At 46.5% G+C, this 27225-nt stretch overlaps 1 protein-coding gene across 2 annotated transcripts in view; it reads left to right on the top strand.

Annotated features, from left to right (window-relative positions):
* Window positions 1-27225, top strand: part of LOC112240907 (ephrin type-A receptor 5) — a 180317-nt gene that overhangs the window by 48495 nt on the left and 104597 nt on the right. For both annotated transcript variants that reach the window (XM_042326366.1, XM_042326365.1), the window contains exon 4: window positions 26243-26398. In XM_042326366.1, the coding sequence (XP_042182300.1) occupies window positions 26243-26398 (156 nt within the window). The remainder of the gene's footprint in view (window positions 1-26242; window positions 26399-27225) is intronic.

The raw sequence follows: 27225 nt of genomic DNA, 5'->3' as shown, positions 1-27225 counted from the left end.
AGTGCATCGTCCCGACAGTGACCGTACGAACATATCCCACCCAGAATGGCTATAGAGATATGTGGAGTGTGTTGTATGGTTATAGGGTTATGTGGAGTGTGTTGTATGGCTATAGAGATATGTGGAGTGTGTTGTATGGCTATAGGGTTATGTGGAGTGTGTTGTATGGCTATAGGGTAATGTGGCGTGTCTTGTATGGCTATAGGGTTATGTGCTACTGCTCCCTGTATTCTGCTGCTACTGCTCCCTGTATTCTGCTGCTACTGCTCCCTGTATTCTGCTGCTACTGCTCCACATTCTGCTGCTACTGCTCCCTATATTCTGCTTCTACTGCTCCACATATTCTGCTGCTACTGCTCCCTATATTCTGCTGCTACTGCTGCCTGTATTCTGCTGCTACTGCTCCACATATTCTGCTGCTACTGCTCCATATATTCTGCTGCTACTGCTCCCTATATTCTGCTGCTACTGCTCCCTGTATTCTGCTGCTACTGCTCCCTGTATTCTGCTGCTACTGCTCCCTGTATTGTGCTGCTACTGCTCCCTGTATTGTGCTGCTACTGCTCCCTATATTCTGCTGCTACTGCTCCCTGTATTCTGCTGCTACTGCTCCACATATTCTGCTGCTACTGCTCCTATATTCTGCTGCTACTGCTCCCTATATTCTGCTGCTACTGCTCCCTATATTCTGCTGCTACTGCTCCCTATATTCTGCTGCTACTGCTCCCTATATTCTGCTGCTACTGCTCCCTATATTCTGCTGCTACTGCTCCCTGTATTGTGCTGCTACTGCTCCCTGTATTGTGCTGCTACTGCTCCCTATATTCTGCTGCTACTGCTCCCTGTATTCTGCTGCTACTGCTCCCTGTATTCTGCTGCTACTGCTCCCTGTATTCTGCTGCTACTGCTCCCTATATTCTGCTGCTACTGCTCCCTGTATTCTGCTGCTTCTGCTCCCTGTATTCTGCTGCTTCTGCTCCCTGTATTCTGCTGCTACTGCTCCCTGTATTCTGCTGCTACTGCTCCCTGTATTCTGCTGCTACTGCTGCTCCCTGTATTCTGCTGCTACTGCTCCCTGTATTCTACTGCTACTGCTCCCTGTATTCTGCTGCTACTGCTACACTTATTCTGCTGCTACTGCTCCAGAGGGAGGTGTTCAGGCCCAGAGTCCTGAGCTTACTGATGAGGCACTATGGTGTTGAATGCTAATCTGTGGTCAATGAACTCTTGTCCAGGTGGGAGAGGGCAGTATGGAGTGCTTTATAGATTGCATCATCTGTGGATCTGTTGGGGAGGTATGCAAATTGGAGTGCGCCCAGGGTGTCTGGGATGATGGTGTTGATGTTACCAGCCTTTCAAAGCATTTCATGGCTGCACATGTGAGGGCTATGGGGCTACAGTCATTTAGACAGGTCATTTTGGCGCTCTTGGGCACAGGGACTGCTTGAAACATGTAGGTATTACAGACTGGGTCAGGGAGAGGTTGAAAATGTCAGTGGAGACACTTGCCAGCTGGTCAGCACATGCTGAGTACACGCCAATCAATCAATCAATCAAATGTATTTATAGAGCCATTTTTACATCAACATTTGTCACAAAGTGCTTATACAGAAACACAGCCTAAAACCCCAACCCCAATAAATCAGCCCCAAAGATGTAGCAGCACGGTGTCTAGAAAAAACTCCCTAGAAAGGGAGGAACCTATTAAGAAATCTAGACAGGAACCAGGCTCTGAGGGGTGACAAGTCCTCTTCTGGCTGTGCCGTGTGGAGTTAAGAGTACATGGCCATTAAGGTCATTAAGATTATAAAATCCCTGACCATTAAGGCCAGCTCCTTCTTCAAGATGTTCAAACATTCAGAAAGGCCGGCAGGGTCAAATAATAATCACAGTGGTTGTAGAGGGTGCAAGAGGTCAGCACACCGGGAGTTAATGTCAGTTGGTTTTTCATCGCCGAGCATTCAGAGGTCGAGACAGCAGGTGTGGTAGGGAGGGAGAGGGAGAGGGGCAAGGTAGCACGTTGAAATGTTCACCCACGACTGCGTGGCCATGCACGCCTCCAACTCAATCATCAAGTTTGCGGACGACACAACAGTGGTAGGCTTGATTACCAACAACGACGAGACGGCCTACAGGGAGGAGGTGAGGGCCCTCGGAGTGTGGTGTCAGGAAAATAACCTCACACTCAACGTCAACAAAACTAAGGAGATGATTGTGGACTTCAGGAAACAGCAGAGGGAACACCCCCCCATCCACATCGATGGAACAGTAGTGGAGAGGGTAGCAAGTTTTAAGTTCCTCGGCATACACATCACAGACAAACTGAATTGGTCCACTCACACAGACAGCATCGTGAGGAAGGCGCAGCAGCGCCTCTTCAACCTCAGGAGGCTGAAGAAATTCGGCTTGTCACCAAAAGCACTCACAAACTTCTACAGATGCACAATCGAGAGCATCCTGGCGGGCTGTATCACCGCCTGGTATGGCAACTGCACCGCCCTCAACCGTAAGGCTCTCCAGAGGGTAGTGAGGTCTGCACAACGCATCACCGGGGGCAAACTACCTGCCCTCCAGGACACCTACACCACCCGATGCTACAGGAAGGCCATAAAGATCATCAAGGACATCAACCACCCGAGCCACTGCCTGTTCACCCCGCTGCCATCCAGAAGGCGAGGTCAGTACAGGTGCATCAAAGCTGGGACCGAGAGACTGAAAAACAGCTTCTATCTCAAGGCCATCAGACTGTTAAACAGCCACCACTAACATTGAGTGGCTACTGCCAACACACTGTCAATGACACTGACTCTACTCCAGCCACTTTAATCATGGGAATCGATGGGAAATGATGTAAATATATCACTAGCCACTTTAAACAATGCTACCTTATATAATGTTACTTACCCTACATTGTTCATCTCATATGCATACGTTGATACTGTACTCTATATCATCGACTGCATCCTTATGTAATACATGTATCACTAGCCACTTTAACTATGCCACTTGGTTTACATACTTATCTCATATGTATATACTGTACTCGATATCATCTACTGTATCTTGCCTATGCTGCTCTGTACCATCACTCATTCATATATCCTTATGTACATATTCTTTATCCCCTTACACTGTGTATGACAGTAGTTTTTTTGGAATTGTTAGTTAGATTACTTGCTCGTTATTACTGCATTGTCGGAACTAGAAGCACAAGCATTTCGCTACACTCGCATTAACATCTGCTAACCATGTGTATGTGACAAATAAAATTTGATTTGATTTGATTTGATTTGAGGTAGCACTTCTGGTGAGCAGGTCAGGGTTCCATAGCCACAGGCAGAACAGCAGAAACTGGATCAGCAGCATGACCAGGTGGACTGGAGACAGCCAGGAGTCATTAGGCCAGGTAGACCCGATACATGGTCCTAGGGATCCGGTCATTCCGGGAGGGGTAGAGAGAGATAGGAGAATTAGAGGGAGCATATCTAAGATCACACAAGACACCAGATAAGACAGTAGAATTACACCAGATATAACAGACTGACCCTAGCTCCCTGGCATATAGACTATTGCAACATAGATTCAGGAGACTGAGACGGGGGGGATGGATATAACTCACTTTGGCAAAGCACAGCCCCGACACCACCAATGGGATGTCATCAGACCACTAACTTACTACCCTGAGACAAGGCTGAGTATAGCCCACGAAGATCTCCCCCACCGCACGAGCCCGAGTACAGGAAGGATGGAAGAGCGCGAGCAAGCCAGTGACTCAGCCCTGTAAAAGGGTCAGAGGTCAGAGAATCCCAGTGGCGATAGGGGAGCCGGACAGGCAGAGACAGCAAGGATGGTTGGTCACTCCATTGCCTTGCCGTTCGCCTTTGTACCCCTGGGCCAGACTACACTCAATAATAGGACCTACTGAAGAGATGAGTCTTCAGTAAATACTTAGGTCGAGACCAAGTCTGCAACTCTCATGGATAGGCAGACCATTGCATAAAAATTTAGCTCTGTAGGAAAAATCCCTGCCTCCAGCTTTTTGTTTAGAAATTCTAGGCACAATAAGGAGGCCTGCGTCTTGTAGCATACGTGTAGGTATGTACTAGAGGTCGACTGATTAATCTGAATGGCCGATTAATTAGGGCCGATTTCAAGTTTTCATAACAATCTGTATTTTTTATTTTTTTATTTAACAAGTCAGTTAACTAAGAACACATTCTTATTTTCAATGACGGCCTAGTAACAGTGGGTTAACTGCCTGTTCAGGGGCAGAACGACAGATTTGTACCTTGTCAACTCGGGGATTTGAACTTGCAACCTTCCAGTTACTAGTCCAACTCTTTAACCACTAGGCTACCCCCCCATGCATCACTGGGGGATGATTTTACAAATGCGCATTTGCAAAAAAAGCACAATCGTTGCCCGACTGTACCTATCCATAAACACCAATGCCTTTCTTAAAATCAATACACAGTAGTATATATTTTTAAACCTGCATATTTAGCTAAAAGAAATACAGCAGGCAATATTTACCAGGTGAAATTGTCTCACTTCTCTTGCGTTCATTGCACGCAGAGTCAGGGTATATGCAACAGCTTGGGCATAACATTGAAGGTTGTACAATGTAACAAGAATATTTTGACTTAGGGATGCCACCCGTTAGATAAAATACCGGTTCCGTATTTCACTGAAATAATAAACAAAATGATAGTTTCTGGATTCGACCGTATTAATGACCAAAGGCTCGTATTTCTGTGTGTTATTATGTTATAATTAAGTCTATGATTTGATAGAGCAGTCTGACGGAGCAATGGTAGGCAGCAGCAGGCACGTAAGCATTCATTCAAACAGCACTTTTGTGCGTTTTGCCAGCAGCTCTTCACAAGCACAGCGCTGTTTATGACTTCAAGCCTATCAGCCTAATGGCTGGAGTAACCGATGTGAAATGACTAGCTAGTTAGCGCTAGTTAGCGCGCTAATAGCGTTTCAAACGTCACTCGCTCTGAGACTTGGAGTAGTTATTCCCTTGCTCAGCTGCTTTTGTGGAGCGATGGGTAACGCTGCTTCGAGTGTGGCTGTTGTCGATGTGTTCCTGGTTCGAGTCCAGGTAGGGGTGAGGAGAGGGACGGAAGCTAAATTGTTACACTGGCATTACTAAAGTGCCTTTAAGAACATCCAATAGTCAAAGGTTAATGAAATACAAATGGTATAGAGAGAAATAGTCCTATAAATACTATATTAACTCCAACCTAAAACTTAACTGGGAATATTGAAGTCTCATGTTAAAAGGACTTTCATATGTTCTCATGTTCTGAGCAAGGAACTGAAACGTTTTTTACATGGCACATATTGCACTTTTACTTCTCCAACACTCTGTTTTTGCATTATTTAAACCAAATTGAACATGTTTCATTATTTTTTTGAGGCTAAATGAATTATTATTGATGTATTATATTAAGTTCAAACAAGTGTTCATTCAGTATTGTTGTAATTGTCATTATTACAAATACATTTTAAAAAATCGGCCGATTAATATCAGCTTTTTTTCGCTCCTCCAATAATCGATATCGGTGTCGGCGTTGAGAAATCATAATCGGTCGCCCTCTAGTATGTACGGCAGAACCAAATCGGAGAAATAGGTAGGAGCAAGTCATGCAATGCTTTGTAGGTTAGCAGTAAAACCTTGAAATCAGCCTTAACAGGAAGCCAGTGTAGAGAGGCACTGGAGTAATATGATCAAATAGTCAAGATGCTAGCAGCCGTATTTAGATATTTTGGCACCATACTGCATCTCCAACCCAAAGCCCTTGCATTGCATTACACACTCCACATGCATGGAAGTGTATTTCGCCAGACTGTCAAGAACCCTGCCCTCATCCATCCATAGGCCTTGTTGATCTCTGCACCAGACAGGATACTCTTGCCAGCATACTTGGGGTCTAACATGTACGCTGCGGCATGTGTGGGCATGAGGCAGATGTCTTCATGCTTTTTGATGTATTTCACAACTGCGTTTTCCTCTGCTTGGAGCAACAGTGAAATGGGATGGGCAGTACGGAATTTTTCTCTTAAATCTGCAAGCAGAGTGTCATTGTGTCCCTCAATCCGTACAATGGCTACTGCTGTAGGTTTCAGAAATTTCAGGCTGCTTACCTCTCTCTCCCAAAATATATCATCCAGGGGGATCCTCTTGATGGGGCTGTCCATATCGGCAGACTGTGATATGGCCATTTCTTGGGGAGACTCCTTCCCCTTAAGGATACTGTCAAACATGATGACACCACCCCAACGGGTGTTGCTGGGCAGCTTCAATGTGGTGCTCTTATTCTTCTCACTTTGCTTGGTGAGTTAGATTGTTGATATAACTTGATGACCCTTCACATACCTAACCATTTCCTTGGCTCTCTTGTGGAGTGTATCCATTGTTTTCAGTGCCATGATGTTCTTGAGCAGATTCAATTCATGAGCAGCACAGCCAAGAGGTGTGATGTGAGGGTAGGACTCCTCCACTTTAGACCAAGCAACCTTCATGTTCACAGCGTTGTCTGCCACCAGTGCAAATACCTTCTGTGGTCCAAGGTCATTGATGACTGCCTTCAGCTCATCTGTAATGTAGAGATTGGTGTGTCTGTTGTCCCTTGTGTCTGTGCTCATGTAGAATACTGGTTGAGGGGTGGAGATAATGTAGTTAATTATTCCTTGCCCAGGAACATTTTACTACCCATCAGAGAGGATTGCAATACAGTCTGCTTTCTCTGTGATTTGCTTGACCTTCACTTGAACTCTGTTGAATTCTGCATCCAGCAAATGAGTAGATCAAGAATGTCTGGTAGGAGGGATGTATGCTGGGCGGAGAACATTCAGAAATATCTTCCAATACACATCGCCTGTGAGCATCAGAGGTGAACCAGTTGCATACACAGTTCCAGTAAGACATTCATCAGCATTTCTCTGACTACGTTCCTCCATTGAGTCAAAAAAAAAAATCTGATTCTAGGAGGACCATGAGCTGTTGCTATAGATACTGTGTCTGATTCATCATTTTCATCTCGCATTGTCTTTTGTCAGAGGTTGCTTGTTGTGAGCGCTGAGGGAACTATATTCACTTGATCAGATGATTCTGCATCTTTGTTGTATTCTTCACATATGATTTGGCACAGTATTTGCAAATGTACACAGCATTTCCTTCTACATTAGCTGCAGTGAAAAACCCAAATACAATTCCATGTACAGATAAATAGTTAAACAGTTATATTAAACAACTCCTTTGTAAGATAAATGTTTTACAATGAAACATGTATGGAAACAGGTGAATTAACACTCCTCAGTTAGCAGGCTAAATGATTTAAACACACTTTGCTGTAGACTACTATTTGCTAGTTATCAAAAAAATAATGTATGTCATATACAATATATTCACCCCACCCAGTAATGTAATCAAAACTTACCAGAAAGCATGTAGTTCTTGGCTCAGACAGTGTAGTAGTGTGGGCTCAATAGCATCTTATTAGTGCGCAAGATCTTGAAAATCCCCTGTACATGTGATGGAAGAGTGCACTGTGCATGCAGAGGGTTGCAATTCCATTGAATTGGGGATAGTTTAACAAAAAACAAAAAAACAAGTCCTAGAATTGTCTTATGTGTATCCCACAAAAAAAGGTTCACCGTTAACTTAAATATATATATAGAAATTCCCCAAATTCCCGGGCTTAACTTCCCATGGAAAATTTCTGGAAAAATGCTGGAAATTTACCAGAAGGTTTCCGACCCTTTGTAACCCTAGTTCAGAGTAACGACGAACTCCTTCACAGTTTTATCTGACACGACTGTACAACCATCAAGATTCATTTTCAAATCAGACAGCAGATTTCTTTGTTTCTTGGGACATAGAACTAACTTCTCTGTTTTGTCCAAGTTTAAATGTTGTTTTTTTAAATCCGCCATCCACTTATGTCTGAAACACAGGCTTCCAGGGTAGGCAATTTTGGGGTTTCATCAAAGTGTGCAGTTTTGTGTCGTCTGCATAGCATTGGAAGTTGACATTGTGTTTCTGAATGCCATCCCCAAGTGGTAGCTTATATAGTTAAAACAATAGTGGTCACAGAACGGAACCTTGAGGAATACTAAAACATACCATTGATTTCTCACAGGAAAAACCATGCACAGAGACTAATTGATACCTTCCTGACAGATAGGATTTAAATCAGGCAAGAATTTGTCCACGTAGGCCAATTACAGATTCCAATCTTTCCAAAATAATGTGCTGGTCGATGGTGTAAAAAGTGGCACTAAGGTCTAGGAGCATGAGGTGAATGTTAACCTGTTAAACACTAGAAGTGCCACAGGCCAACATCCACTGACGTCTGATTTTGTATATAAAATAAATCAGCCACAAAAAATGGTAATGTCCTGCTCCTTCCCTGACTTTTCCTAAATGTTTGTATTTTACGCTGCTCGGTCAGAATTTTGAAATAACAAACAGAAAAGTATTTAAAGCCTTTTAACCTGTTTTTTCACACCTATTCCCAACTTAACCCACCAAGACAATGTTCTGTAGGACCCTGGTACCCAGCCAGGCTCCAAGACAATGTTCTGCAGGACGTTGGTACCCAGCCAGGCTCCAAGACAATGTGCTGTAGGACCCTGGTACCCAGCCAGGCTCCAAGACAATGTTCTGCAGGACGTTGGTACCCAGCCAGGCTCCAAGACAATGTGCTGTAGGACGTTGGTACCCAGCCAGGCTCCAAGACAATGTGCTGCAGGATGTTGGTACCCAGCCAGGCTCCAAGACAATGTGCTGTAGGACGTTGGTACCCAGCCAGGCTCCAAGACAATGTGCTGTAGGACGTTGGTACCCAGACAGGCTCCAAGACAATGTTCTGTAGGACGTTGGTACCCAGACAGGCTCCAAGACAATGTGCTGCAGGACGTTGGTACCCAGACAGGCTCCAAGACAATGTGCTGTAGGACGTTGGTACCCAGACAGGCTCCAAGACAATGTTCTGTAGGACGTTGGTACCCAGACAGGCTCCAAGACAATGTGCTGTAGGACGTTGGTACCCAGCCAGGCTCCAAGACAATGTGCTGTAGGACGTTGGTACCCAGCCAGGCTCCAAGACAATGTGCTGTAGGACGTTGGTACCCAGCCAGGCTCCAAGACAATGTGCTGTAGGACGTTGGTACCAAGCCAGGCTCCAAGACAATGTGCTGTAGGACGTTGTTACCCACCCAGGCTCCAAGACAATGTGCTGTAGGACGTTGGTACCCAGCCAGGCTCCAAGACAATGTGCTGTAGGACGTTGTTACCCACCCAGGCTCCAAGACAATGTGCTGTAGGACGTTGTTACCCACCCAGGCTCCAAGACAATGTGCTGTAGGACGTTGGTACCCAGCCAGGCTCCAAGACAATGTGCTGTAGGACCATGGTACCCAGCCAGGCTCCAAGACAATGTTCTGTAGGATGTTGGTACCCAGCCAGGCTCCAAGACAATGTTCTGTAGGATGTTGGTACCCAGCCAGGCTCCAAGACAATGTGCTGTAGGACCATGGTACCCAGCCAGGCTCCAAGACAATGTGCTGTAGGACCATGGTACCCAGCCAGGCTCCAATACAATGTGCTGTAGGACCATGGTACCCAGCCAGGCTCCAAGACAATGTTCTGTAGGATGTTGGTACCCAGCCAGGCTCCAAGACAATGTTCTGTAGGATGTTGGTACCCAGCCAGGCTCCAAGACAATGTGCTGTAGGACCATGGTACCCAGCCAGGCTCCAAGACAATGTTCTGTAGGACGTTGGTACCCAGCCAGGCTCCAAGACAATGTTCTGTAGGACGTTGGTACCCAGCCAGGCTCCAAGACAATGTTCTGTAGGATGTTGGTACCCAGCCAGGCTCCAAGACAATGTTCTGTAGGATGTTGGTACCCAGCCAGGCTCCAAGACAATGTTCTGTAGGATGTTGGTACCCAGCCAGGCTCCAAGACAATGTGCTGTAGGACCATGGTACCCAGCCAGGCTCCAATACAATGTGCTGTAGGACCATGGTACCCAGCCAGGCTCCAAGACAATGTTCTGTAGGATGTTGGTACCCAGCCAGGCTCCAAGACAATGTTCTGTAGGATGTTGGTACCCAGCCAGGCTCCAAGACAATGTGTTGTAGGACGTTGGTACCCAGCCAGGCTCCAAGACAATGTTCTGTAGGACGTTGGTACAGGACCAGCCAGGCTCCAAGACAATGTTCTGTAGGACCATGGTACCCAGCCAGGCTCCAAGACAATGTTCTGTAGGATGTTGGTACCCAGCCAGGCTCCAAGACAATGTTCTGTAGGATGTTGGTATCCTGCCAGGCTCCAAGACAATGTTCTGTAGGACGTTGGTACCCAGCCAGGCTCCAAGACAATGTTCTGTAGGACATTGGTACCCAGCCAGGCTCCAAGACAATGTGTTGTAGGACGTTGGTACCCAGCCAGGAGCTAATGTGTCTCTCTTTCTCCTCATTGAATGAATGACAAATGGATGAATGGGTGATAATTGTGCACATTACTTTACAATTGAATTTAAATTATGCCTAAGTGAATGATAAGGAGGGTGAAGAGGTTGAATGAATTAAGGACGACAATAGTGTAATGATGAGTTTGTTTTATGCCTATTTATCATCATCGGCACTCATGTTAATAATTTGACCGCCGCCTTGCACGTTGATACCATTCTCTTATCATCGTTGGCGCTCATGTTAATAATTTGACCGCGCGCCTTGCAGGTTGATCTTTTTGACGTTTTACTTTGTAAAAATAAAGAAGCTGTTACAGGACTGTTTTATATTGACTATAACTCTATTACTAATCAAATGTATCGAAAACATGCTGTGTGTTGCAATAGGCCTTTAGAATAATGCAAAACATATCCTTGACTCTATCGAAGTTGATGAGCAAGGGAAAACAAACGTTGCCAGTCAGCCTGCACAGCGGTCCATTGAAACTACACCTAAACAATACCCAAACTACACCTAAACTACCACGGAACTACACCTAAACTAATTTAATATATAATAAGAGTTAGCCTGAAGACTAGATTAAATTGACAAAAATCTGATTAGTGACAATATTATCTGTTTTCAAATTGTGCATGTAGAGATGAGTGCAGTTTGGAATTGACAGACGCAGGTAAGACATTGTGATTTCTTTAAAGTATCAGAAAGAACATATTCTGCAATTTCTAGGAAACTCACCTTTGTCAAATTTAACCTTTGTCAAGAAGTGCATCTCTATTTTCAAATATAACTTTTTCCAAGAATTCCGGTGTTGTCCCTGCATTCAGTACATGGCCACTGTACTGTCCCTGCATTCAGCACATGACCACTGTACTGTCCCTGCATTCAGCACATGACAACTCCACTGTCCATGCATTCAGCACATGACCACTGTATTGTCCCTGCATTCAGTACATGACCACTGTACTGTCCCTGCATTCAGTACATGACCACTGTACTGTCCATGCATTCAGTACATGACCACTGTACTGTCCCTGCTTTCAGTACATGACCACTGTACTGTCCCTGCATTCAGCACATGACCACTGTACTGTCCATGCATTCAGTACATGACCACTGTAATGTCCCTGCATTCAGCACATGACCACTGTACTGTCCCTGCATTCAGTACATGACCACTGTACTGTCCATGCATTCAGCACATGACCACTGTACTCTCCCTGCATTCAGCACATGGCCCCTCCACTGTCCCTGCATTCAGCACATGACCACTGTACTGCCCCTGCATTCAGCACATGACCACTGTACTGTCCCTGCATTCAGCATATGACCACTGTACTGTCCATGCATTCAGTACATGGCCACTGTATTGTCCACGCATTCAGCACATGACAACTGTACTGCCCACGCATTCAGCACATGGCCACTGTATTGTCCACGCATTCAGCACATGACAACTGTACTGCCCACGCATTCAGCACATGACCACTGTACTGTCCACGCATTCAGCACATGACCACTGTACTCTCCATGCATTCAGCACATGACCACTGTACTGTCCCTGCATTCAGTACATGACCACTGTACTGTCCCTGCATTCAGTACATGACCACTGTACTGTCCATGCATTCAGCACATGACCACTGTACTGTAAAATCAACATGACAACGTGAATGGATGTAGTCTAGATACTACCATGTTGTGCTGATGCCATTTTGTGTTGCTACCATGTTGTGCTGATGCCATGTTGTGTTGCTACAATGTTGTGTAGCTACCATGTTGTGTAGCTACCATGTTGTGTTGCTACCATGTTGTTGTCATGTATTGCTACCATGTTGTGTTGCTACCATGTTGTTGTCATGTGTTGCTACCATGTTGTGATGCTACCATGTTGTGAAGCTACCATGTTGTGTTGCTACCATGTTGTGATGCTACCATGTTGTGTTGCTACCATGTTGTTGTCATGTTTTGCTACCATGTTGTGTTGTTACCATGTTGTGTTGTTACCATGTTGTGTTGCTACCATGTTGTGTTGCTGCCATGTTGTGTTGCTGCCATGTTGTGTTGCTGCCATGTTGTTTTGCTGCCATGTTGTGTTGCTGCCATGTTGTGTTGCTGCCATGTTGTGGTGCTGCCATGTTGTGCTGCTACCATGTTGTTGGCATGTTTTGCTACCATGTTGTTGGCATGTGGTGCTGCCATGTTGTGTTGCTACCATGTTGTTGTCATGTGTTGCTGCCATGTTGTGTTGTTGTTTCTCTTTATGTACTATTGTGGTGTCTCTCTTGTTGTGATGTGTGTTTTTTTGTCCTATATTTTACATTTTAATCGCAGCCTCGGTCCTCGCAGGAGCCTTTTTGCCTTTTGGTAGGCCGTGATTATAAATAAGAATTTGTTCTTAATTGACTTGCCTAGTTAAAAAAATGTGAATGTAAATGAAATAAATAAATGCTGTGGCAATCCCTCCATTGTGTAACATGACGTGATTAACATTACAATACAACAGAACAATAGTCTAGGACATCAGCTGCATGGTGGAGGAATAGCCTCATGGCTGCTAGCTGTGAACGCTGAGTTCAGAGACAGAGAGAGAGTGTGCAGGGGCTAGCTGGGTTCAGAGAGAGAGAGAGTGCGTGTGTGCAGGGGCTAGCTGAATTCAGGGGGTATTTTTCAGGGCTAATATTGCATGACAGGAGACCAAGGTTCCGTCAAGGTGAATCAGGCCTAGTTTCTCCTCTCCTCTTTCCTCCTCCTCTTACACCCCCCCCCATCCTAAGGGCCCCGCTGCACTGCCCCTGGTCCCCCATCCCCCAGTCGGAGAGGAGAGGATTCTCCTCTCAGACCTCAAATCACTATAACCCTAATCTTTAAATTACATGATGATACCACATCACAGATATACCGTTGAATGAAATGGAAATTAGATTAATTTCTGTAGGACACAACCTCTATAATGTGGAATGAACGAGCCAGTGTATAGCGTGTATGAATTTAATTAGGTAGATCAAATGTTTCATAATCCGTTATGGCAGTCTGTGTGTTTGATAGGGAATCTGGCAGTCTGTGTGTTTGATAGGGAATCTGGCAGTCTGTGTGTTTGATAGGGAATCTGGCAGTCTGTGTGTTTGATAGGGAATCTGGCAGTCTGTGTGTTTGATAGGGAATCTGGCAGTCTGTGTGTTTGATAGGGAATCTGGCAGTCTGTGTATTTGATAGGGAATCTGGCAGTCTATGTGTTTGATAGGGAATCCGAGTTGTGTAGGTGATAACAAGGAGTGTCTATGTGTTTGATAGGCAATCAGAGTTGTGTAGGTGATAACAAGGAGTGTCTATGTGTTTGATAGGCAATCAGAGTTGTGTAGGTGATAACAAGGAGAGTGTATGTGATAACAAGGAGTGTGTGTGTGTGTGTGTGTGATGATTTCATACCAGTCCGCTGGGTAATCCAATCAGCCTCTCTGTATGGCTAGGACCCATCTCACCCCCCCACTCTCTCCCCCTCCCTACCCCCCCCTCCTCTCTCCCTACCCGTCCCCTCCCTCTCTCCCCCTCCTCTCTCCCTCCCCCATCCTCTCTCCCTCCCCCCATCCTTCTCCATCCCCTCTTCCTCCCCCTCCCCCTCTCTCTCTCGGTCCATTAAGAGTCTGCTGTTATAGCCTAATACTACGCATATCTGCTCTTACGTCCTAATGCTGCACGTCGTCCTCAGGATTACAGAGGCCTTGACTACATCCCAAATGGCACCAGATTCCCTACAAAGCACACTACTCTTAGTGGACTATATAGGGAATAGGGTGCCATTTGGGGCTTAGGCCTAGGTGATTGAAGTGTAGAGAAATGTATTTAGCCATGCCATGATCTATATATCACTCCATACACACTCTGAGGATGTTAACATCATACATTGTTTAAATGAACTGAGTCAGTTGATGCCTGGCTGCTTAGCTGGATGAGGCTGCATAGGGCTGGATCTGAGGCTACATGGGGCTGGAGGTGGAGCTGAGACTTAATGGGGCTGGAGGTAAGACTTTCAAGGGGCTGGAGAAAGGCTACATGGGGCTGGAGGTGAGGCTTCATGGTTCTGGAGATGAGGCTACATGGGGCTGGAGATGAGACTACATGGGGCTGGAGAGAGGCTTCATGGTTCTGGAGATGAGGCTACATGGGGCTGGTGATGAGCTGGAGATGAGACTACATGGGGCTGGATATGTGGCTACATGGGGCTGGAGATGAGACTTGTATGGGGCTGGGGAGATGAGCTTGTATGGGCATGGGGCTGGAGAAGAGAATAAATGGGGCTGATGCTATGGGCATGGGGCTGAGAAGAGAATAAATGGGGCTGATGCTACATGGGGCTGGAGATGAGGCTACATGGGGCTGGAGATGAGAATAAATGGGGAGATGAGAATAAATGGGGCTGATGCTACATGGGGCTGGAGAAGATGCTACATGGGGCTGGAGAAGAGGCTACATGGGGCTGGAAGGGCTACATGGGGCTGGTGATGAGACTATATGGGGCTGGAAATGAGCTTGTATGGGCTGGGGTTGGAGATGAGGCTACATGGGTCTGGAGATGAGCTTGTATGGGCTGGGGCTGGAGATGAGGCTACATGGGTCTGGAGATGAGCTTGTATGGGCTGGGGCTGGAGATGAGGCTACATGGGGCTGGTGATGAGGCTTCATGGTTCTGGACATGAGGCTACATGGGGCTGGAGATGAGACTATATGGGCCTGGAGATGAGAATAAATGGGGCTGATGCTACATGGGGCTGGAGTTGAGAATAAATGGGGCTGATGCTACATGGGGCTGGAGTTGAGAATAAATGGGGCTGAGTATACGTGGGGCTGGAGATGAGGCTACATGGGGCTGGAGATGAGGCTTCATGGGGCTGGAGCTGATGGGGCTACATGGGGCTGGAGATGAGACTACATGGGGCTGGAGAAGAGAATAAATGGGGCTGATGCTACATGGGGCTGGAGTTGAGAATAAATGGGGCTGAGTATACGTGGGGCTGGGGCTACATGGGGCTGGAGATGAGGCTACATGGGGCTGGAGATGAGGCTACATGGGGCTGGAGATGAGGCTTCATGGGGCTGGAGCTGAGGCTACATGGGGCTGGAGATGAGACTACATGGGGCTGGAGATGAGAATAAATGGGGCTGATGCTACATGGGGCTGGAGAAGAGGCTACATGGGGCTGGATATGTGGCTACATGGGGCTGGTGATGAGGCTACATGGGGCTGGAGCTGAGGCTACATGGGGCTGGAGCTGAGGCTACATGGGGCTGGAGATGAGAATAAATGGGGCTGATGCTACATGGGGCTGGAGAAGATGCTACATGGGGCTGGAGGAGAGGCTACATGGGGCTGGAAGGGCTACATGGGGCTGGTGATGAGACTATATGGGGCTGGAAATGAGCTTGTATGGGCTGGGGTTGGAGATGAGGCTACATGGGTCTGGAGATGAGCTTGTATGGGCTGGGGCTGGAGATGAGGCTACATGGGTCTGGAGATGAGCTTGTATGGGCTGGGGCTGGAGATGAGGCTACATGGGGCTGGTGATGAGGCTTCATGGTTCTGGACATGAGGCTACATGGGGCTGGAGATGAGACTATATGGGCCTGGATATGAGAATAAATGGGGCTGATGCTACATGGGGCTGGAGTTGAGAATAAATGGGGCTGATGCTACATGGGGCTGGAGTTGAGATTAAATGGGGCTGAGTATACGTGGGGCGCTACATGGGGCTGGAGGTGATGGGGCTACATGGGGCTGGAGATGAGGCTTCATGGGGCTGGAGCTGAGGCTACATGGGGCTGATGAGATGAGACTACATGGGGCTGGAGCTGAGAATAAATGGGGCTGATGCTATGGGGCTGGAGATGAGAATAAATGGGGCTGGATGGGGCTGGAGTTGAGAATAAATGGGCTACATGGGGCTGGAGATGAGGCTACATGGGGCTGGAGATGAGGCTTACATGGGGCTGGAGATGAGAATAAATGGGGCTGATGCTACATGGGGCTGGAGTTGAGAATAAATGGGGCTGAGTATAGATACATGGGGCTGGAGATGAGGCTACATGGGGCTGGAGATGAGGCTTCATGGGGCTGGAGCTGAGGCTACATGGGGCTGGAGATGAGACTACATGGGGCTGGAGATGAGAATAAATGGGGCTGATGCTACATGGGGCTGGAGTGGGGCTGAGATGAATGGGGCTGGAGATGAAATGGGGCTGGAGATGAGAATAAATGGGGCTGATGCTACATGGGGCTGGAGTGGGGCTGAGAATAAATGGGGCTGAGTATACGTGGGGCTGAGATGCTACATGGGGCTACATGGGGCTGGAGATGAGGCATTCATGGGGCTGGAGATGAGGCTACATGGGGCTGGAAATGAGACTACATGGGGCTGGAGAAGATGCTACATGGGGCTGGAGAAGAGGCTACATGGGGCTGGGCTACATGGGGCTGGGAAGAGCTACATGGGGCTGGTGATGAGACTATATGGGGCTGGAGCTGAGCTTGTATGAGGCTACATGGGCTGGGGCTGGAGAAGAGGCTACATGGGGCTGGATATGTGGCTACATGGGGCTGGTGATGAGGCTACATGGGGCTGGAGATGAGGCTACATGGGGCTGGAGATGAGACTATATGGGGCTGGAGGTGAGCTTGTATGGGCTGGGGCTGGAGAAGAGGGCTATGGGGCATGGGGCTGGATGGGGCTATGTGGCTACATGGGGCTGGAGATGAGGCTACATGGGGCTGGAGATGAGGCTACATGGGGCTGGAGATGAGGCTACATGGGGCTGGAGTTGAGAATAAATGGGGCTGAGTATACGTGGGGCTGGAGATGAGGCTACATGGGGCTGGAGTTGAGGCTACATGGGCCTGGAGATGAGATTATATGGGGCTGGAATTGAAAATTACATGAGGCTGGAGGGAGAATTACATGGGGCTGGAGATGAGAATTACATGGGGCTGAAGATGAGAGTACATGGGTCTGGAGATGAGAGTACATGGGGCTGGAGTTGAGACTACAAGGAGCTTGAATTGAGACTACATGGGGCTGGAGATGAGACTACACAGGGCTGGATTTTAGACTACATGGGGCTGAAGATGAGACTACATGGGGCTTGAGTTGAAACTACAAGGGGCTGGAGTTGAGACTACATGGGGCTGGAGATGAGGCTACATGGGGCTGGAGTTTAGACTACAAGGGGCTGGAGATGAGGCTACATGGAGCTGGAGGTGAGATTACATGGAGCTGGAGATGAGAATTAATGGGTCTGGAGTTGGGAATTAATGGGGCTGGAGTTGAGAATAAATGGGGCTGGAGATGAGGCTACATGGTGCTGGAGATGAGATTACATGGGACTGGAGGTGAGAATTACATGGGGCTGGAGAAGAGATTAAATGGGGCTGGAGATGAGATTATATGGGGCTGGAATTGAGAATTACATGGGGCTGGAGATGAGAATTACATGGGGCTGGAGATGAGAATTACATGGGGCTGAAGATGAGACTACATGGGGCTGGAGATGAGGCTTCCAGGGGCAGGAGGTGAGGCTATATGGGGCTGGAGATGAGAATTACATGGGGCTGAAGATGAGAATTACATGGGGCTGGAGATGAGAGTACATGGGGCTGGAGGTGAGGCTTCCAGGGGCAGGAGGTGAGGCTATATGGGGCTGGAGATGAGAATTACATGGGGCTGAAGATGAGAATTACATGGGGCTGAAGATGAGAATTACATGGGGCTGGAGATGAGAGTACATGGGGCTGGAGGTGAGGCTACATGGGGCTGGAGAGGAGGCTAAATGTGGCTGGAGTTGGAGCTGAGACTTAATGGGGCTGGAGGTAAGACTTCAAGGGGCTGGAGATGAGGCTACATGGGGCTGGAGTTGAGTCTACATGGGGTTGGAGTTGAGACTAAATAGGTCTGGATTTGAGGCTACATGGTTTTGAGATGTGGCTACATGGTTCTGGAGATGAGGCTATATGGGCTGTAGGTGAGGCTACATGGGCCTGGAGATGAGACTACATGGGGCTTGAGATGAGCTTGTATGGGCTGGGGCTGGAGATGAGGATACATGGGCCTGGAGATGGAGCTGAGACTTAATGGGGCTGGACTTGAGACTACATGGGGCTGGAGTTGAGACTACAAGGGGCTTGAATTGAGACTACATGGGGCTGGATTTTAGACTACATGGTGCTGGAGATGAGACTAAATGGGGCTTGAGTTGAGACTACAAGGGGCTGGAGTTGAGACTACATGGGGCTGGAGATGAGGCTACATGGGGCTGGAGGTGAGGCTATATGGGGGTGGAGATGAGGCTATATGGGGCTGGAGTTGACTCTATATGGGGCTGGAGATGAGGCTACATGGGGCTGGAGATGAGGCTACATGGGGCTGGAGATGAGAATTGTTGGGGCTGGAGTTGAGTGGGGCTATATGGGGCTGGGGAATGAGGTTATATGGGGCTGGAGAGGGAGAATTCATGGGGCTGGATATGGGGCTGGAAATGGGGCTGTATGGGGCTGGAGATGAGGCTGTATGGGGCTGGAGATGAGAGTACATGGGGCTGGAGATGAGATTACATGGGGCTGGAGATGGAGCTGAGACTTAATGGGGCTGGAGGTGTGCCTACATGGGGCTGGAGTTGAGTCTATATGGGGCTGGAGGTGAGAGTACATGGGGCTGGAGATGAGGCTACATGGGGCTGTAGATGAGGCTACATGGGGCTTGAGTTGAGTCTATATGGGGCTGGAGGTGAGAGTACATGGGGCTGGAGATGAGGCTACATGGGGCTGGAGATGAGGCTACATGGGGCTGAGGATGGGGCTGGAGATGAGGCTACATGGGGCTGGAGATGAGGCTACATGGGGCTGGAGATGAGGCTACATGGGGCTGGAGATGAGGCTACATGGGGCTGGAGATGAGGCTACATGGGGCTGGAGATTATGCTACATGGGGCTGAAGTTGAGAATAAATGGGGCTGTCTCTCTCTTGTGTTGAACTCACTCACTCTCAGTTGCTGACAGTTGACTCACTCTCAGTCATGGGTTGTTTTGAAGAACAGGTCGCCTACACAGTCATATAACAGATCTTCAGAATGTAATATTTGTTTCTTAAAATTTGCTACCAGCTTGTCCTATAGGATATTTGTATGCACATTTTATTTAATAAAAAGACTGCTGCTTTTGAATACAATCCAGGCCTAGATGATATAATAGAGTCACCTTAAAAACAGGATTTAACTGAGTGTGAAATGTGACAATATTATCAATTGTCACATTGTACATGATGAGTTGGGAACACAAACTACTTTGAGCATCTTGGATCAGCAGCCGTGTTACTGTCTAACTACCAGCTTCTGTCTATATTACCCAGTGTGCTGGCCTCCCAGCTTCCCATCCTTCCAGCGTCCCAGCCTCCCATCCTGCCATTCTCTCAGCCTTCCATTCCCCCAGCCTCCCATCCTCCCATCCTCCCATCCTCCCATTCTACCATCCTCTCATCCTCCCATCCTCCCATTCTACCATCCTCTCATCCTCCCATCCTCCCATTCTCCCATCCTCCCATCCTCCCATCCTCCCATCCTCCCATCCTCCCATCCTCCCATTCTACCATCCTCCCATTCTACCATCCTCCCATCCTCCCATCCTCCCATTCTCCCATTCTACCATACTCCCATCCTCCCATCCTCCCATTCTACCATCCTCCCATCCTCCCATTCTACCATACTCCCATCCTCCCATCCTCCCATTCTACCTTCCTCCCATTCTACCATCCTCCCATCCTCCCATCCTCCCATTCTACCATACTCCCATCCTCCCATCCTCCCATTCTACCATCCTCCCATTCTACCATCCTCCCATTCTACCATACTCCCATTCTACCATCCTCTCATCCTCCCATTCTACCATTCTACCATCCTCCCATTCTCCCATCCTCCCATTCTACCATACTCATATCCTCCCTTTCTACCATCCTCTCATCCTCCCATCCTCCCATTCTACCATACTCTCATCCTCCCGTCCTACCATTCTACCATACTCTCATCCTCCCATTCTACCATCCTCTCATCCTCCCATCCTCCCATTCTACCATTCTACCATTCTACCATACTCCCATTCTCCCATCCTCCCATTCTACCATACTCCCATCCTCCCATTCTACCATACTCTCATCCTCCTATTCTCCAATTCTCCCATTCTCCCATCCTCCCAGCCTCCCATCCTCCCAGCCTCCCATCCTCCCAGTTCCCAGCCTCCCTATCCAGAGTAGAGACAGAGAGGAGAAGATAAGAGCCCATTTCCCATTACCAGAGGCTTGTTTGAGGTTTTTGAGGAGTGTCATGTGAGTCACTGGCTGAAAACCAAATGGCAGCCTATTCCCTATACAGTGCACTACTTTAGACCAGAGCCCTATCAAAAGTAGTGCACTATATAGGACATAGGGTTCACAGTGGGTGTCAGGGCAGCAATGCAGCAGGCAGGTTAATGGTATTGCGAGGTCAGAGCCTGTGGTAGATTAACCCTGTGATTTGGAGAGGGGGGCTCTTGTAGCAGGAGTGGAGGCTTAGCCCTGACAGAAGATCCGCACATCGTCACAGGGCCATGCAGGGTCGCGCTCAGAAGAGGATGGATGCATCACAAATGGCACCCTATTCACCCATTTGAGCTCAAGTCAAAAGCAGTGCACTAGAAATAGGGTGTAATTTGGAACGCAGCCAAGGTCAGTTAGGCCACTCAATAGACAAGGTGAGAGGGGAGTAGCAGGGTTTATGTGAGAAGGAATCATGGATTCTTTAGATTATTGTCAGTTTTGCTGTATTGCTGAGGTAAAACGTAGAGGAAATATTTCAGCACACAAAATACTATAATGATGCCTGCATGGCACAGAGGAAAAAGCAATGCAATGTCGCTATGTTATCTCTATTTATTATGGATACCCATTAGTTCCTGTCAAGGCAGCAGCTAATCTGCCTTAATTTTGCTGGACTCCAGGAAGAGTAGCTGCTGCCTTGGCAGGAACTAATGGGGATCCATAATAAACCCCAGGAAGAGTAGCTGCTGCCTTGGCAGGAAGTAATGGGGATCCATAATAAACCCCAGGAAGAGTAGCTGCTGGCTTGGCAGGAACTAATGGGGATCCATAATGAACCCCAGGAAGAGTAGCTGCTGCCTTGACAGGAACTAATGGGGATTGATGATGAGTGATGTGTAATAAGGCAACTTTTTCAAATCTTTGTCGCACACCTCATGTATCCTAGTCCACAGTCCTATAAGGTTAGTATCACACCTCATGTAGTCTAGTCCATAGTCCTATAAGGTTAGTATCACACCTCATGTAGTCTAGTCCACTATATGTTTTAATAAGGTTAGTATCACACCTCATATAGTCTAGTCCATAGTCCTATAAGGTTAGTATCACACCTCATGTAGTCTAGTCCATAGTCCTATAAGGTTAGTATCACACCTCATGTAGTCTAGTCCATAGTCCTATAAGGTTAGTATCACACCTCATGTAGTCTAGTCCATAGTCCTATAAGGTTAGTATCACACCTCATATAGTCTAGTCCATAGTCCTATAAGGTTAGTATCACACCTCATGTAGTCTAGTCCATAGTCCTATAAGGTTAGTATCACACCTCATGTAGTCTAGTCCATAGTCCTATAAGGTTAGTATCACACCTCATGTAGTCTAGTCCATAGTCCTATAAGGTTAGTATCACACCTCATGTAGTCTAGCCCATAGTCCTATAAGGTTAGTATCACACCTCATGTAGTCTAGTCCATAGTCCTTTAAGGTTAGTATCACACCTCATGTAGTCTAGTCCATAGTCCTATAAGGTTAGTATCACACCTCATGTAGTCTAGCCCATAGGCCTATATGTTTTAATAAGGTTAGTATCACAACTAAAGTGGCCAAATAACTTCTTAAAATGAAGCGCATTAATCTGCATAACCAGGGGTGTAGAGTCTAACTGGCAGACAGCGTGTGAGTTTCAGGGGAAGATAATTTTCACCATATAAATTCACCTGTAGAACAAAAGCATTACATGACACGTAATTGCATTTGCGGTCACTCTTGAGAATGGTGTTTTCCTGCTAATTAATTGCATTTAGGAACATTCACACTCATAGCCTACTGCTGTGTGCGCATAGCTGCGCTTATAATGTGAAGAAAGAGTCCAGTAGTTTATCAACATTTTCAACGTAACGTTGATATCTGTTGCGTCACCATCATTACTTGAATTATTATCTTTTAACGCTCGTGGTTGAGTTAATTTAGGAGCTACCGCAAACTATTTTTGGAATATTTATTTTTCACACAGAATAGATCAACTTTTGTCCTACTGGAAACAGTAGATTTACATAACTATCTATCTATCCTACAGTCACTCAGTGCTATCTATCTGACAGTCACACAGTGCTATTAGACAGTCACTCAGTGCTATCTATCTGACAGTCACACAGTGCTATTAGACAGTCACTCAGTGCTATCTATCTGACAGTCACTCAGTGCTATCTATCTGACAGTCACACAGTGCTATTAGACAGTCACTCAGTGCTATCTATCTGACAGTCACTCAGTGCTATCTATCTGACAGTCACACAGTGCTATCTATCTGACAGTCACACAGTGCTATTAGACAGTCACTCAGTGCTATCTATCTGACAGTCACACAGTGCTATTAGACAGTCACTCAGTGCTATCTATCTGACAGTCACACAGTGCTATTAGACAGTCACTCAGTGCTATCTACCTGACAGTCACACAGTGCTATCTATCTGACAGTCACACAGTGCTATCTATCTCACACATCAGTGACAGTCACACAGTGCTATCTATCAGACAGTCACACAGTGCTATTAGACAGTCACTCAGTGCTATCTATCAGACAGTCACACAGTGCTATTAGACAGTCACTCAGTGCTATCTATCTGACAGTCACACAGTGCTATCTACCAGACAGTCACACAGTGCTATCTATCTGACAGTCACACAGTGCTATCTATCTGACAGTCACACAGTGCTATCTATCTGACAGTCACACAGTGCTATCTATCAGACAGTCACACAGTGCTATTAGACAGTCACTCAGTGCTATCTATCTGACAGTCACACAGTGCTATTAGACAGTCACTCAGTGCTATCTATCTGACAGTCACACAGTGCTATCTATCTGACAGTCACACAGTGCTATCTATCTGACAGTCACACAGTGCTATCTATCTGACAGTCACACAGTGCTATCTATCTGACAGTCACACAGTGCTATTAGACAGTCACACAGTGCTATCTATCTGACAGTCACACAGTGCTATCTATCTGACAGTCACACAGTGCTGTCTATCTGACAGTCACACAGTGCTATCTATCCTACAGTCACTCAGTGCTATCTATCTGACAGTCACACAGTGCTATTAGACAGTCACTCAGTGCTATCTACCTGACAGTCACACAGTGCTATCTATCTGACAGTCACACAGTGCTATCTATCTGACAGTCACACAGTGCTATCTATCTGACAGTCACACAGTGCTATCTATCAGACAGTCACACAGTGCTATTAGACAGTCACTCAGTGCTATCTATCAGACAGTCACACAGTGCTATTAGACAGTCACTCAGTGCTATCTATCTGACAGTCACACAGTGCTATCTACCAGACAGTCACACAGTGCTATCTATCTGACAGTCACACAGTGCTATCTATCTGACAGTCACACAGTGCTATCTATCTGACAGTCACACAGTGCTATCTATCAGACAGTCACACAGTGCTATTAGACAGTCACTCAGTGCTATCTATCTGACAGTCACACAGTGCTATTAGACAGTCACTCAGTGCTATCTATCTGACAGTCACACAGTGCTATCTATCTGACAGTCACACAGTGCTATCTATCTGACAGTCACACAGTGCTATCTATCTGACAGTCACACAGTGCTATCTATCTGACAGTCACACAGTGCTATTAGACAGTCGCACAGTGCTATTAGACAGTCACACAGTGCTATCTATCTGACAGTCACACAGTGCTATCTATCTGACAGTCACACAGTGCTATCTATCTGACAGTCACACAGTGCTATCTATCTGACAGTCACACAGTGCTGTCTATCTGACAGTCACACAGTGCTATCTATCTGACAGTCACACAGTGCTATCTATCTGACAGTCACACAGTGCTGTCTATCTGACAGTCACACAGTGCTATCTATCTGACAGTCACTCAGTGCTATCTATCTGACAGTCACACAGTGCTATCTATCTGACAGTCACACAGTGCTATCTATCTGACAGTCACACAGTGCTGTCTATCTGACAGTCACACAGTGCTATCTACCTGACAGAGACATCTATCAGACAGTCACACAGTGCTATTAGACAGTCACACAGTGCTGTCTATCTGACAGTCACATGTCTTTGTAATTTATCAATCCTATTTGTGGTCTTGTAACGTGACAGTATTGGAAAAAATTGGTAACTATTGGTGGTGTCTGAGTTATACTACCAATAACTACTGGTTCCTGAGTTATACTACCAAAACTTCTGGTGTCTGAGTTATACTTCCAACAACTATGGGGCCTTGAGTTATACCACCAATAACTACTGGTTCCTGAGTTATACCACCAATAACTACTGGTTCCTGAGTTATACCTCCAATAACTACTGTCTGTTATACCACCAATAACTACTGGTTCCTGAGTTATACCACCAATAACTACTGTCTGTTATACCACCAATAACTACTGGTTCCTGAGTTATACCACCAATAACTACTGGTTCCTGAGTTATACCTCCAATAACTACTGGTTCCTGAGTTATACCTCCAATAACTACTGTCTGTTATACCACCAATAACTACTGGTTCCTGAGTTATACCACCAATAACTACTGTCTGTTATACCACCAATAACTACTGGTTCCTGAGTTATACCACCAATAACTACTGGTTCCTGAGTTATACCTCCAATAACTACTGGTTCCTGAGTTATACCACCAATAACTACTGTCTGTTATACCACCAATAACTACTGTCTGTTATACCACCAATAACTACTGTCTGTTATACCTCCAATAACTACTGTCTGTTATACCACCAATAACTATTGGTTCCTGAGTTATACCACCAATAACTACTGTCTGTTATACCACCAATAACTACTGTCTGTTATACCACCAATAACTACTGGTTCCTGAGTTATACCACCAATAACTACTGTCTGTTATACCACCAATAACTACTGTCTGTTATACCACCAATAACTACTGGTTCCTGAGTTATACCACCAAGAACTACTGGTTCCTGAGTTATACCACCAATAACTACTGGTTCCTGAGTTATACCACCAATAACTACTGGTTCCTGAGTTATACCACCAATAAATACTAGTTCCTGAGTTATACCACCAATAACTACATGTGTCTGAGTTAGTTAGAAACCACATTGAGTTAGAAACCACATTCTAGATGCACGGATTGCATTGACAAAATGTTTCGCCCACTAAAAGTACCGACCTGAACAAAATGTCAGTAATGTCTGACAAATTGAAACATCTCTCATCTTCAGTGTGCAGGGTAAAACTAACCACCTACTCCTCTCTCTCCTGTCTACAGTGTGTAAAGCAGGTTTATTCTGGTCTGTGCTGCATTAAATGTCCTCGTATCAGCTTCACTAGAGTCCAGTCTAACCCCCTTCTCCTCTCCTCTCTCTCCTCACCTCTCTCCCGTCTCCAGTCTGCAGAGCGGGATTCTTCCGATCGGTGCTGCAGACCCCTGCCTGCAGTAAATGTCCTCCTCACAGCTTCACCAGAGTCCAGGGTTCCGTAGGTTGTACCTGTGAGGAAGGATACTATAGGAGAGACAGTGACCCGCCCAACATGGCCTGTACACGTATGTACTACACCTCACTATGCCTCACCATTCATTACATACTATGCTGCTACATACAAACTACATACCGTAAAACTTCTCAAATATCTCAAATCAAATCAAATCAAATTTATTTATATAGCCCTTCGTACATCAGCTGATATCTCAAAGTGCTGTACAGAAACCCAGCCTAAAACCCCAAACAGCAAGCAATGCAGGTGTAGAAGCACGGTGGCTAGGAAAAACTCCCTAGAAAGGCCAAAACCTAGGAAGAAACCTAGAGAGGAACCAGGCTATGTGGGGTGGCCAGTCCTCTTCTGGCTGTGCCGGGTGGAGATTATAACAGAACATGGCCAAGATGTTCAAATGTTCATAAATGACCAGCATGGTCGTATAATAATAATAAGGCAGAACAGTTGAAACTGGAGCAGCAGCACGGCCAGGTGGACTGGGGACAGCAAGGAGTCATCATGTCAGGTAGTCCTGGGGCATGGTCCTAGGGCTCAGGTCCTCCGAGAGAGAGAGAGAGAAAGAGAGAATTAGAGAACGCACACTTAGATTCACACAGGACACCGAATAGGACAGGAGAGGTACTCCAGATATAACAAACTGACCCTAGCCCCCCGACACATTAACTACTGCAGCATAAATACTGGAGGCTGAGACAGGACATGTGTATCTGCCTGTTCCATTTAATAGAAAGGGGTAACGGCACATATTTCAGCAAATAAACAGCTATTTCAAGTAAATGCAGATTCTAAATGAATTGTTTTCAAGGTTTAATATTTGATTTGTTACATTAAATAATTCAGTAATGACTCGAAGGAAGGATGGCAATCATCAGTTTT

The sequence above is a fragment of the Oncorhynchus tshawytscha genome, linkage group LG09 (assembly GCF_018296145.1).
Source record: "Oncorhynchus tshawytscha isolate Ot180627B linkage group LG09, Otsh_v2.0, whole genome shotgun sequence".
Lineage (NCBI taxonomy): Eukaryota > Metazoa > Chordata > Actinopteri > Salmoniformes > Salmonidae > Oncorhynchus > Oncorhynchus tshawytscha.
This window is presented reverse-complemented; position numbering and strand designations above follow the sequence as displayed.